The sequence below is a fragment of the Lycorma delicatula genome, chromosome 7, assembly GCF_047948215.1.
Source record: "Lycorma delicatula isolate Av1 chromosome 7, ASM4794821v1, whole genome shotgun sequence".
NCBI lineage: Eukaryota > Metazoa > Arthropoda > Insecta > Hemiptera > Fulgoridae > Lycorma > Lycorma delicatula.
Window position 1 is genome coordinate 111,191,226 of NC_134461.1, and position 15,327 is coordinate 111,206,552.

Genomic DNA, 15,327 nt, shown 5'->3' on the forward strand with positions numbered 1-15,327 from the left:
TCCAATCTGTGGAACACTTCATCATTCTCTTCCCAGGTCTCTCGAGTAGAGCCTATATCCTCAAGAATCAGTCAGTGTTGTTGTATTCCTGCAGTCCCATGACAAGAATTTTGTGTTGGTCCATTAAGTTGGTCATTATTTTTTGTTTATCAGTCTGCGTGAGTATTGAGTTTACATTGTGTGTGAAAATGTAGGTGTGATTTGTGCTGTGGTTTGATTTTGGACTTTGTATTTTTCTTGTTTGTGTGTATAGTGCTGGGAAAAGTCAAAGCTTCCAATCACATGTTATCTTCTAAAAGGCAGCCTGCCATATCAGAGTGCTGCCTTCTCTGAACTCAGGTGTTGCTTTGTTCAGTCGGTGGCTGAAACAAGCCACGTCCTAAAAATGACGTTTGAATGTCAAGGGGGTCACCTGTGGTGAGAATAGGTCCCGAGTTACAACTCAAGATGTGATCTAGTGAGGTGATAGTGGGCTATGACAGTTAAATGAACAAATTTCTCCTATTTGGTGCCGATATATCCAGGCAAACTTCGTGAGGCTTGATCTGAATTTTGTTAAATTAAGGTTAAAAAGGCCGACCTTAATAATACTTGTATATTTTTGTAGCATTTTTGAAAAAAACCTTTTCAATAACATTAAAAAATTTTATGTTTCAGTTAATTATTGTGTTAATTGAAACATTAACATTAACATTGTGTTAATTGAAAGTGTCGTTCAGTAGTGTTTAAAGGAAATGACTCCCGTGCTTGGGAGTACTGTCCTCATCGTAAAACAATATTTAGATTGTACTGAAGAGGAAATACAGTTTGAAAGAGGAAATTTTGGCTTTAGAATGCTCTAAGGTCAGGTCAATTGTTTTCATCTGTGAATAAAGTAAACATTAATGCACCAGCAGATGGCACTTCGTGTTTGATGATGTTGTGAAATGCTGTGGAGTTCTAGAGTGAGTTACAGGTGTACAGCTCCTTGGTATACTTACCAAGGAATGCCTACCTTAAGTTACAAAACTCAAGAAGCTGCCCAAACTCAAAAGGATGAACACATGGTTTCTTTCACCACAATAATGCTCCACCCATATTTAGATGCTCCACCCTGTTTTTAGATGAACAGACTGAAAGGGAGGAATTTAATGACCAATGATGACCCCGTAGGATAAAGAGTATGCTCAGACTCAGATCTTTGATGTGGCAAGGGTTTCTTTGCCATAAAGTATAACGTGTGGTGGAAATTATTTTGAAAAATATAAAAAAAATAAAGCCATATTGTATATTCATATTGTATAAAGCTTTTGTATATTCAATTAACATAATGAAACTGTTACAATGTAGATTTGAATATCACTGGGATTTTCTGATAAATAACAGTATGTTTACACCAGAGAAGAAGGCACTACTAATACTCCTCATTTTTCTGAAATAAATGTGTAATTGTCAGTCACTTAAAATCTTTTGGTTATGTTTATACAAACATACGCACACAACTTGATTACCATAAGAGATAAAGAAAATATACCATAATAAAGCAAATTTTATGGCACAAAACTTTATTTGTAACAATTTTATAAAATTTATAAAATAAATTTGTAACAATTTTAAATAAATAAGAAAATGTAATAGCTATATATATAATAAATAAGAGAAATTAATACTGTATTTTAAATACAGTAAATGGTATTTTTTAATATATCATGGTAACTATAATTTATATATCATGTGATACAACATTTGCAATTTTATAGACATTTATTTTCAAGTTGTCACAAATTTTGAATTTTAAAATAATTTTTTTTTGGATTTTAAATCACATTGTAGGTAAATAGAATATAAGAGAAAATTATTAGAACTAAAAATTTCAAAAATAAACCAATAAATGAATTACAAAACATGATTTACAGCCAGTTGTAAGGTAGTAAAGATTAGATATATCACTATCATGAGAAGTTATCAGCTATCAAAATTGTTTTATGTGTCATTAAGCCCAGCATTAATGATCACCAAAATGCTATTCATACAAACTGTTTAATAATTTTATGTGCTAATAGAATTAAAATATTTATTTTAAAAATAATTACTTAGTTTCAGTGAATATGAAATTCAGTTACCAAATTTTAAAGAAAGATTGTATTAATCTTTTTATTAATTTTAAATTAACATTTTTTTTATCACATATTTAAGGCAACACGATTTTTAGATTTTTAAATTTAATTGTTAAAAGAATTTTAGAATCTTAAATTGTTTAACAACTATTTCTAAATGTTCAATTTTAAAATTCTAGTTAAATTTTTAATTTCAAAAAATGCAGTACTTAAATACAGCAGAATTTTTTCATCCTACCTACACACAATCAACAAGATAATACAAATGGAATGGAATGCTAATTAAAACTATATAAATTAAACTTATTAAAAGTTTTAAAAATATGTGATGCTATAATTAACACTTCATGAAACAACTGTTATCATGTAAAAATAATTACAGTTTGATAAAATTGTGTTTGATAATATTAAATTAGTGATCACTCCTAAGGAGAAAAAAAATGTTATTGAAATAAAATGTAAATCATGAACAATATTTACTGAGGAAATAACCTGTTGTTTGTATTACAGAAGTTTTCAATTCCTTTTATAGAAAAATATAATATCCAAAGAAGCAAATCTTCCAAAAATGTTGCTTACTAATGCCATTGACATGATCCATTTTTATCTAAATTTCCTTGGTCTATACAAAACCAAGTTTTAATTTAATAACTCTATCATCACAGCTCACTTCCCATTTACTAGCTTCATAATAACATCTTGGTTAGTCAGTTTAAGTTGTTCCTTAATAAATACTCAATACAATGTAAAACGATAAAAATATTTTTTTTACAGATGATCATTTTTTGTTAAAAGAAATGCCACTTAACTAAAGTGGAGGCTAAAATTGGTCATTTACCACTTGTGATGACACAGGACAAAAAAAGAATGTTCCATTACTGTAAGTAGGAATAATGTGAACTCTACTGTGTATTTAAAAGTAAATAAAAACTGGAATTAAAATGAATCAAATACACCAAAACAACAATGATATCCAGAAATTTTCCACAATTCTGATTAACAGCAAAAACATCAACTGGTAACTACTTTAATCTTTTAAGAAATAAATTACATTCTATACATAAAAAAATGTAATTTATTAACTAGAATGTATTACTCGGTAACAATTTGTTGAATAATTTATTTCATTCAAATAAAGATGACAGACTAAGGTAAGTATAATATAATGACAGTTTCAAAAGAATCCATCTTTGTTCAAAAGCAACATACCACCGTGCTAACCGTCCTTGACATTTTTGCATCCTTTCATCATATACACTATTTACACAGCAACGAGACATCACCAAAAATGAAATATTCCTTTAAAAAAAAGAAGAAATAATTAACACAATTAACTGAATTAAATTAAAAACAATAAATGCATTCAAAATATAAACAACTGTAAAATCCAGCTACTTAGAGCAGAAACACTGTATTATTTTTAATTTCACAGCCAATCGACTAGCCTTAATGTTCATATATCGCCACACATGTCACCAACCTATGTTCTACATCACTGCTCATCCTCAAAATGGCCCCTGTCATGTACTATGTATTTTAACTATTTAAAAATTATTTTATTATGGTTTAATTATTATCAATAATCTTAAAACTTACAGAATTTGCCTGTAGTGAGCAGCACAAAAAAATTACAAATACAAATTGAATATATATTTTAATCAGTATTTATGAATGTCAAATCGTAATATTGCTATTTGATTTTATTTTAATAAATTGTTGTAATAATCTACAGCTTCTAACCTAAAAAAGTGCAACTTTATTCAACATTAAGACTATCCATTGGATTACAAATGTTTTTGCAGAAATTCATGACCACCAATCCCTCAATTATTCTGGTTAAGCAAGGAAAAACTTCACTAATAACCAAATACAGATATAATCTACGGTACAGCATAGTATTTTATTTTAAGACATGGAAACAAAAAACGAAATGTATAACAGAACGAGTAAATATTCAAGAATGAATAAAAGTTAAATTACGTGAGTAAAAATAAGTAAATAATAAAATCATGTAAAAGGAAGAGATAATAGACAACACTGAGTACAGTGGAGGAAGGAAAATTGAAAAGTAAGGTAAGGTATTGGATAACGAGTATCCAAATAATAATGCTAAAAACAAGTGTTTTGCGCTATACCAAATGCTGAGTAAATGGTTCAATAACATGATCCAAACATTTAAAAATGAAACATGTTATCCTTACTGAGCAATTTATAACAAAATTAAAACTACACTATTCTTTTTTTCTTATCTAGAAGCAATTATCAGCTTTTCTGTTTGAAGGAAATCGATTACATATTCTTTTTGTCAATAAATAATTTCTCTAAAATAAGAAAACAACTCATCAAATGAATTCTGGCAAAAAAGTATGTATCATGTTGTTAATTATCATGCTTTTTGTCTTCTTTGTATTTATCTTCATCCCATACTCTTCACAGGTTTGATTTATTGGTCAATGAAGATATGATTCCACAATCTGTTTTTCTGTTTATCCTCCCCATCTCTACTGTTAATACACGGCGTAACAAAAACAATCAATAGTTTACATAAAGCCATCCAGTAAGTTTTCACTGTATACTCAGTCACGGTTTTATAGCTTAATTTCAACCTTAAGTTTGTTTTTATCATGTTCACAAATTATTTGCAATATATACGTTTTGTTGCCTTCTATTCTGTTGTCATTTTGCTGTCCTTCATTTTTAATTTTATTCTTTATGTACGTTGTGAGGGTAGCTTGCAAGAGAGTTTGGATGACAAAATTTTCATTTAAACATTCTATGTTTTCCTTTACTTGTTTTTTTACAGCGTTGTCTAGATAATTTTGTACTGCTGGTAAATGGGCTACATTGAGAAACTCGTTGATTTCACCCCTTAGATCATCGGTCGCTTGATTCAGTCTTTACAGATTGACAAAAAGTTCGCTCAAACTGGTCGTGTAGTCGGTGAACATATTTTTTTCGCTAGTCCAAAATTGACGGTATCAGTATCATCTTTTGCATTGGCCACAGGACATAGTCATTTCCCTTTCACATCGTAATCACTGTTGACAGTTTACGCGAATTGAATAGTTCGTTTACCCTTTTATCGTATTTATCAAACGTATCAATTACGTAACGGAAATTGATGGCATCATCCCTTGTAACAGCATAGCCCACATCGCACAACCTGCGCCCTTTCATGTCATAATCACCATCCGGAGTCAAAGTGAGCCCTATGCCCGTCGGTCCTCATGAACCTCTTGCACGCTTTTAGAAACTGCCACCACCTACATGTAATCTCAGCATGTTGTTTGTCTGTATAAGAATAAAATAGACAATAAAATCAATAAGCCATTAAAAGAGCAGCTGTCGAAAGGGAGGCCAACAATTATGACAACAATCTTACGTATTCACTGTTAAAACATTTATGGCAAACAATCCAAATATAATCACTGGAATAGCTATCACACGATGAACAACTTGTCAGTACCAATTGATTAATAACAACTGCACTTGTATCAGAGGATGAATCGCATCCTCGGAGGAAAACTTTCCTCTGTATCACTTATTTTAGTTTTTCTTTTTTTGTTTTTGTCAGGGTATTAAATTTGTTCAATTCATGCTCACAAAACCTACCCGGTACACATTTGACCAATCTTTCGGAAGTTCATACGTGTACAGTCTATTTTCGGTGTGAACAGCGTGTTTCTTGAATCCTTATCAAATATTTCCTCCACAAAATCACTTCCATTTTCACTTTTATTACTATTGCACTATTTCTGATGGTCCTTGTACACTTCTTGTGCATTTTCAGGAACTGCTGATTTCAAAATAAAGAATCTAAAAATGTTATCATTATTATATAATTTTATCGTATATCATTTTCATGATTATGAATTACAAAATATGATAAATTATCAAATAATAAATAAGTTACTAAGGTTTAACTGTGTATATATATATATAACTACAAAAAATTTAATTTAAATAATTAATTAATGTATATGTATATATATATATATATATATATATATATATATATATATACATTAATATATATATACATATATATATATGTATACATATACATTAATATATATATACATATATATATATGTATACATATACATATGTACATATATATGTATATATGTACATACATATACATATACATATACATATATATACATTAATTAATTATTTAAATTAAATTTTTTGTAGTTCATATCTCCTCTGTACATAGAATCTAGCGAATTATACAATATAAACCAGCCACTCCTCAAAGTACAGAATTAAAGAACATTCTTACCTTATGTTTTTCCCCTCATGTAAGCACTTTCAGGCATAAGCCCATCTTCAGTAATGTTTTTTGTCTAAATTTTGCTTGTATTTAATTCTACTTCTAAATTTTACTCATTTTAATGTATAATGTTATCTGTTGTGTAAATGTAAAAAGTAAAATTTAGAAAAAAAACATTACTGAAGATGGGGTTATGCCAGAAAGCACTGTAATGTGGATAAAAAGTAAGGTAAGAATTTTCTTTAATTCTGCACTTTGTGCAGAGGCTGAATAAGTTTATATTATATAATTAGCTTATATATGGAAACTTATAAGATAAATGAAAACTTCTCAGTTGTGTGTAATAATAGACAATAAATATTATATTTTATACATGTTCAGGTAACACAACCATTTTATATTACAATATTATTATATTAAAAAAAACACAAAAAATAATAACATGACAAGAACAATAAAATACAACAAGAAAATAATAAGTTAAGTGGAAAGAGCAGGTCTATAACAAGGAAGAAGAAATCATGCTACGTATTAATAATGCAAAACCACCAAGAATATATAAGGTTTAATAAAATTATATAAAGAAGGTTATTATTCGATGAGACAGTTGCATTCAAAGTCCCAGATATAACTTATCAAAATTTTTAGTCAAAATAATTTAAAAACTAGTAGGAAAAAATGAGTTAGGTATAAAGGACTCATGGGAATTCCATACTTTTACATGTAAACGTATGGTACCAGAAAAATATAGGCTTGTGTCCTTTGATGTAATCGCTATATACTAGCATACCTATTGAATTAGCCATAAAAATAAACAGACAATTAAAAATAGATTAGGTTAGTTGTAACATTTCATGACCTTCAGTAAATGAAAACCATGGTTGTTAATTTTTTGTGGGGTCAAAGGTCAACACTGCACCAGAAATAACATGTCATATATTACCTATCTTGAGATGCAACACTATATGAGGAATGTAGAAGGTGATAAGTTCAATGAGACTGGTTTGTTATCGGTTACAGATTGGCACCATTGTGCACTCAACTGCATAAGAAAGCTCTGAAAATATATTTAGTAGTTATGCAATCTACCTACACAATATTACTTTCATAGTAACTAATGTACTAAGTAAAAAAGAAGATTTCACAAAGAATAATTTACCATTATTTTAAAAAATCAAGATGAATTATACATTTTTGTTTTTATTTATATACGTGTACTGGCCAGAATTCATTCTAAGTGGATGCGAGTCAAACTTATCCTTTCTAAATAGTAATATAACACAAGTATCACGAACACAAGTTGCATCTTCGCAGCCAAGGCTTCAGAGCCTTTATTCATTGCTATTTGTATAATGTCTACTATTTATCTATGATGTAGAGAGAAGAATGTCAAACCAAGCTTCAAATTTGGTCAGTAAAAGCTTACTTGGTAAGCTCTCTGTGAAAGTTTCAGTAAATTATTAATTAGATGATTTGAAGATTAAAGTCTCAATGTCTACTGGCAAATGTGAAATTAATAGTTGGATGAAAGTAATTTTATTTGGGATGAGATTTTTAACACTAACATTATTACAGTTGTGATAAACAAAATGCAAACAATTTTTTTTAAATTATGCCACTAAATATAATATACAACACTACAATAATATCCAAAGAAGTTAATATAGACAAATACAGAGTATACCAACAACAAATGTATTTAGTAAATGAAAAAAAAAGAAGAAATCAATCTCACTAAACTTATTCTTATGAAACTAAACATTGGCTAATTTAGCTAGTACAACAGTAAAAAAAAAATGAATGTAAAGGTTTACAAAATGTAAAATTTTCTAACAGCATCCTAAGAAGTGGTAAAGTAAAATTATTATTATTTATTTATGAATGCTATGTAACCTTGAGTAATAAAATCCTAATTAATGGAACAAGAATACTTTTGAAGTAAAGTTTGTACAATACAACTTGGCTAAAATACTAATTTATTTTTACATGTATTGTGATGTACAGGTTTAAATTTATTGTATTTTTCCTAATCTGTAATTTGTCTTATCTAAAAATCAATTACCATTCGGAAGCAAAATGTAACAAGTTATTGAGTTTTCACTGCATTATTATATTACTATATTTTATAAATAATATACTTCCAATTTAAAGATTTATAGATAATATATATCCAATTTAAAGATTTTCAATTCTATAATACATAATGTATAACAATAAAATTTACAACAGTTGATATTTACCTGGCCTGAGTCTGCAAAGCATGCTCAATCCCACGAATTAAATCATTTGTTTTTAAAATTAGAAGTAACTGACAATTTACACTGGCTAAAATATTTAAAATTTGTGACACAAGATTTGGTACTTCTCTTTGAAACATTTCTTTCTGAAAATCAAAAATCATTTTTGATTAGAAATTACATTATACGTATTTCACTAATGTTTTGTAGAAGTGTTGTTGGAGCCTTGACCACATATAACACATTTTTTTAATGAAACAGGGATATTTTTTTTAATCAAATTTTTTATACTGTATTTTATATTATTTTTGTATTATATTTTATATTGTATTTTTATATTCAAAATAAATATTTTTATTTTTATATCGTATGTTATCATTAGAGTGAAATCTATAGTGCCTTGCTGTGTGTTTTCTTTCTAATTCTACAATTATCACTTTTTTTGTGAAATTTTAAATCTGGGATGATAATTTTTGCTTTCTTCTGAGGTAAGTTTATAGTATATACATATGTTTTATTATACTTTTTCACTGATGATAATAATTATTTATAATAACACTGCGGAACAGAAAAGATTTTTTTTTGTCTCAGGAAGAAAAATATGTGATAATAGATTATGTATGATATTAAGATTCCATTTGCCTTGATAACTCTCTCTTCCACAGCTGAAATCTCTCCTGATTAAAGTGCTCCCATGCTCATTCCTCATTGTACCAAGATTTTCCAGGAATAAATGTAGGTGTGAGTGCAGGAAGTGTACTTTCAAGGACATATTACAGCCCAAATTTTTATAAGATGTTATAAGATTATTGACCATGTTTCACATTTTTCTGTACAGGAATGAGTGATTCATGTTTACGCCATTCTTTTCAAATGAATTTTTTTTTCTGTCTCAACTATCTCATTCACACAAAAAACAATAGTACTTTGTGTAATTGAGCTGCATATTTAATACTTTGTATAATTGAGCTGCACATTTTAGTACTTCCTGCATTCTTAACTACACAATATTCAAACATTTGACTCACCTAGAAAGTAAGAAATGACAATTTTCTGCTATATTTCACCTGTGGTGCATCCCTCTTGATGGTCCGACAATAATCTGCCGGTATATTAGATTCCATTTATCTTGATACTTCTTTTCCATAGCTGAAATCTCCTGATGAAAGTGTTCCTCGTGTTCATCACTCACCAAGATTCTTCAGGAAGAAATCTTGGTGCAATTGCAGGAAATGTACTTTTAAGGACATGTTACAACCCAAATCTTTATAAGATGTTATAAGATCATTGACAATACATGGTAATTTTCCACCTTTTGATTTCCCAAAAAACTTCATAACATTTTTGAATGCTTGCCAAGCTGCTTTCTCCAGTGGATTCAATAGTTTCTCAAACTTTTTATCATTCATTAGTGTGGACCCACAAATATTCTTTCTTTAATTTTTGGATCACTATTTTAGGAAACTTCTGTTTTAAGTGCATGAAACCAAAAGTATTGTCAATGGCCTTGATGAAATTCTTCATTAATCTAGTTTGATATCTAATGGAGGTAGACACATTTTTAGGATTACACAATGGGTCATGTTTCACATTTTTCTCTTCAGGAATGAGTGATTTGCTTTTAGGCCATACTTTTCTAATGAAATGGTTTTTCCTGTCTCTATCCCATTTACACAAAAAACAGTAGTACTTTGTGTAATTGAGCTGCAAACCAAGATAAGTGAAATTACTTTCAAATCACCACAAATATTCCATTCACACACTGCATATTGAAGCTTTTCCAATAAAGTTTTCATATGTTTCTTTCATACTAGCAGAGCGAGTCACAGGTACTGATGGGAATTTATTGCCTTATGTAGAAGCACAACTTTTAAACTAACTTTAAAGGAATCAATGTACAAGTGCCATTCTATTGGGTTATGATCATTACAGGGTGTCTCCATAAGAGAAGAAATGTCATTACAAAACACTAATCCATTTTCTTCAGAAAAAAAGAAGTCTTTAAATTCAGAATGACAATTACAATAAGTATAGATCTTTGTATTCATCTGAAGAAGATTCCATCCTTTTAGCTTGGAAGCAAGCATTTCAGACTGTTTTTTGGATAACTTTAAATCTCGTATGAAATTGTTAAGATTTTCTTGAGTTAGGAAGTGAGGTTCAGATGAACTCCTTTGTTCAAAAGTTGTATCACCAGAATCTTGTTTCTTTTTCTTTCTTACTTCCATCAGACTCTGAGTTCTCTTCATCTAATGTCACACATTCTGGAGGCTTTGGTATGGACAATCCTTTGCAGTGTGGAACTGCTCTCATTGTAGGTTGCAAGTTAGGATACACCACTGTATGTTTTGATTTTGACATAATCCCTTTAATAATTGTTAAGCTGAAATAACAGGCACAAGAGTGATCTTTGGGTTCCCTCCAAATCAAAGGGATAGCAAATGACAGGTGGCGTATGCCATTTTTCCATGCAGTGAGAAGTCTAGAACACAATAAACAACAGATATAACACAATAAATAACAGATAGGAGCACAGACCCTTGTTTGGTCTCCGACTTTACACCCAAAATAAAGTTTGTAACACTTTTTTACTAATGGAGTAAGGTTCCTCCTTTGGGACTTGAGCGTCACTTCACCACATACAACAAAAATTGTTACAATGATCTGAAGAAACTCTAGGCATTTTGTAGATAACAAATAAAGTTGTAAATATGTAAAATACAATAATTCTGACACACAAAGCACTCACAATGACGTGTTTACTGGTTCACTATTATCTCACAACTGGCATCATTCTGATAAATGTGTGCTACACTAGATCACGTTTCTACATGTCTATACATGTCTGAACCTGCACAACAGCAGCAACACTACCCTTTGAGTTAGCTCATTTGGTTCCATCATATTAACATTGTTCTAGGAGCTTTTTGTTGACAATGAACGAAAAAACATTTAAAAATATTTAAAAAAATTAAAATAACAAAAAAACTGTGGGTGATGGAGAAATCCCAAATACATATTTAAAAACAGAATAAAAAACTGCATTAAGAACACCTACTGGTATTCGTGACACAAAAATCATGTTGATCACTGTAATCAAAAAATATTAACATAGTTTTGCGAAGTGAGAATGATAATGTCATTTTTGCCATTGTTTTCTATGTCACGTCAGGTCATCTACAATCATTAAGTTGACATATAACATTCTAGTGATCTGACAAGTAGGTAATACTGGCATAGACACTTAACGCTCAATAATCTAACGGAGAATGAAATTTATGGATGTACATAAGATTTTTTTTATATACAGTTTGCTACTACTGTTTACAAAGATTAATGTTCAAATATGATAATTTAACAGAAAAACACTATAATTTAGATTAATTAGTTACAGGGGAATTATCTCAGCAATAGTCTATTTCTACAACATTTTTTAATACAAATGAATTCCTTCATTTCATTTATACACAATACTTTTTAAATTTACTCATTCAGAAACACTTTAATTCAGCTTAAAAAAAATATTGCAGACCTCCAATAAAATCCTACCTCAGTTTAACTAAAAAGAAAACTCAGCTTCTGTTTTTTATTTTTAACATATATAATGTCAACCTGCTGGGTTAGTCTAGCGGTTAAACTTGTCATCACAAAATCAGCTGATTTTCAAAGTCAAGAGTTCAAGGTTCGAGTACTTGTAAAGGTAATTGGTTTTATATGGATCTGAATGCTAGATTCTAAGGATGGTTGGGTTTCAATTAACCATACATCTCAGACGTGGTTGATATGACTGAATCCGACTACATGCTACATATAAAATATATAATGGCTGTCTTTTGCTGGTATTTTAAAAATATCTTACTAATCAAAAAATGACAGATGATCACGAACCTCTGTAGAGAAGTTTTTTCACACTATTAAGAATTCATATTTAAAAAATTTGATGTGGATACACATTTTTAAAAGTATATAAAATTTTATTTCTCTAATAACTTTTATGTTTTTTCATTTTTTTTACAAACAGGGATTAATAATTATTAATAAATCAATATATTTAATTTAAAAAAAGGAGATGAAGTCGGATTCAAATTGATGTGCCTTCCCCCTCAGATCAAAAGATCAAAATATTTCATTAATTAAAATTTTATTTGGCTATAACTCTGGAACCAATAAAAATAAGTACCACTTATTATGGTGTTGAAAAACTCTCAATGAGGGCTTATTACTGCAGTTAATAAAGTCAAAAATCCAATTTTTTTTTATTTTGGGCTTTTTTGGATACTTTTGGTCCAGTTGATTGCAAGCAAAGAGGGAGGTGTACAATTAAATATTACAACAGTCCTAAATCCAGAATTTCTTCATGTTAAGGCTAATCGTTTTTGAGTTATGCGAGATACTTATGTACATTCAGACGTCATGCCAAAACTAGTCAAAATGAACATTTCTGTTGAAATCTGAAAACCTAAATTTTTCGCCATTACAATACTTCCTTTACTTCATACAAGGAAGTAAAAAGATTGAAAATCAAATAAAGTACATTTCCTATAAATTATAATAAAATAATATATAAGTTTCATTATATTAGATAAAAAGTACATGTACATACCTCCTTAATAGAATATTTCTTTTTATTTAATCCTGCTTCAATAGAATCCCATGTGCGTCCACAAACCATACAAGAGAAAAGCCCATACATATTTCCAACACCAAGTTTACTACATTGTTCTTTCATTCCTTTAAAATCTCTGTTTAATATGCTTAACCACAGTTTTGCATAGGCCCATCTGACTTCATCACTTAAAGTCTTGAAAAAAAAATTAACTTAATTATAAAATTGTAAATGAGTAGTAAAAATATTAAGATTAAGTTTTAAATTATCTTTCCTTTCAATTAGATTCAAAGTTTAATAATAATAAGAGAATGGATTGGTATTTAAAAAATACCAAAAAATAACTGAAAACTAGTAGTACTGAACTTTCAACATATTAAATCTGAAATTATTATACCCTATGTAACATTTAAATAAGAAATATTACCTGTTGGTATTAAAAAACAAAATTTAGTAATAAATAAACATAAAAGATCTGATTTCTATATTATAATAAACTGAACCACATGAATAAAAATGGCTATTTAATTACAACTTTTTGTTATTACTCACAGTGCGCAGTGTAGGGGTAACATTACCATCACACACAATCAATTAGCCAGAATATTAGGGGTTTTACAATTGATTACTGAGAAATATCACAAAACAGAGGTAGTCAAGATAAATTAATAAAAGAGTACATTAATATCTATTAAACTAGATCTAAATGCAAAAGCCGAGAGCTAATTTAGGTAACGGGTTAAATTATATTCAGTTTTTTATTTTTACATTAACAGATTTTTTTTCTATATTTAAATGCAAGTTGAAGTATTATAATAACAAAAGCAATGTGGAATGAGACTGGTATATTTATATATGACCCTTTAAATTCAAAAAAACATTATTCTATCTTGGTGTTAATACACTCAGTACAATTATCATTTCTTGAAAACTCCTTTTGAGTCATGGATCCATTTGTTTGCTTAACATTTTTAATAGAAATTTTAGCTTTTCTGAAAAAAAAAAATATTTCTATAAAAGTGAATTAACAAATTTATCAAAATTTAGTGCCATTATAATTTTTGTAAGTGCACTATTAGTTTGAAATTCAATAAATATTAGTTTTTAATATTAAATATTAGAAAACTGGTCCAAAGTTCAGTTATAAAATGAGGTTTTCAGGTAAAGCTAGTTACTTGCATAATCTAAAAGGAGAACAGTCCTTAAAAATCACCAATAATCCTTGAAACAGAATGGATTTATGAATTACAAACATGGAAAGAAAACTTAAAAGAGAGATGGATCATCCAAAAAGATAGGGAAAATGGTATTTACAGTTAACTTCTCTACAATGAAATTCTAATAACCAGGAAAAAAATACTACTACAAAGTATTTTACTGTTAAGATTAGATTGGATTTCATTTTTATAAATTTGACACTATTTTTATTTTATAATTTGTAGTGTGAAAACAAAAAACATTTAAATTCCAAAACAATACACTTTTGTATGAATGTATCTCATGTATTTATAATTAATATACATGAGACACTGATTACATATATGAATTAATTTTTATAATTAAAGCAATTTGTGTTTTCATTTCAAAACAAAGGTCAGAAAATATAATATTTAAAAAAGACATGCAACGTAAGAAAAATTATTCTAATCTCATTGTAATAAATTCATTACTAGCTGCTGTTGATCGTAAAGTGAAGTTCTGGGTAATCATTTTCTTTCAATAATTGTGCATTGCATGCACTGGTACCAAATATTTTACTGGAACTTTTATTTATAAATATCAGTTCCTCTGTGATACAACAGTTGTTTTCCATTAATGTACACATTTTTTTATCCAGCTTATCAAAACATGAATGTAATTTTTAAATGACCATTCATAATTGAAACAGCTTATTTGTAAAATGGTTAATAACTAAAAATCCATTAATTGAAAAACTTTCAAACTGGTGAGAAAAATGAGGAAAGATTGATCATTAAGCAGTTGGGCATATTTTTTGAGTTTTTTTACGCAGGTGTAAAGTCCAGTAAGATTAAAAAGTAGACAAAGCCAGTACTTCATTTAGTCTTTTAAACTCCAATAATGAAATGAAAATAGCAGAGGTTAATAGAAATC

General features: G+C 28.7%; 1 protein-coding gene across 5 annotated transcripts in view; it reads right to left on the bottom strand.

The window, feature by feature from the left end:
- Adck1 (aarF domain containing kinase 1) overlaps positions 1–15,327 on the bottom strand; it is a 77,401-nt gene that overhangs the window by 21,821 nt on the left and 40,253 nt on the right. For 2 of the 5 annotated variants that reach the window (XM_075370495.1, XM_075370494.1), the window contains exons 8-10: positions 13,213–13,410; positions 8,613–8,755; positions 3,306–3,395 (exon numbers count right to left, since the gene is read on the bottom strand). In XM_075370495.1, coding sequence (XP_075226610.1) covers positions 3,306–3,395; positions 8,613–8,755; positions 13,213–13,410 — 431 coding nt within the window. Of the gene's footprint in view, positions 1–1,305; positions 1,412–1,581; positions 3,396–8,612; positions 8,756–13,212; positions 13,411–15,327 lie in introns of those variants that run through there. The other 3 variants (XM_075370496.1, XM_075370493.1, XM_075370492.1) reach the window with 3 other exon arrangements.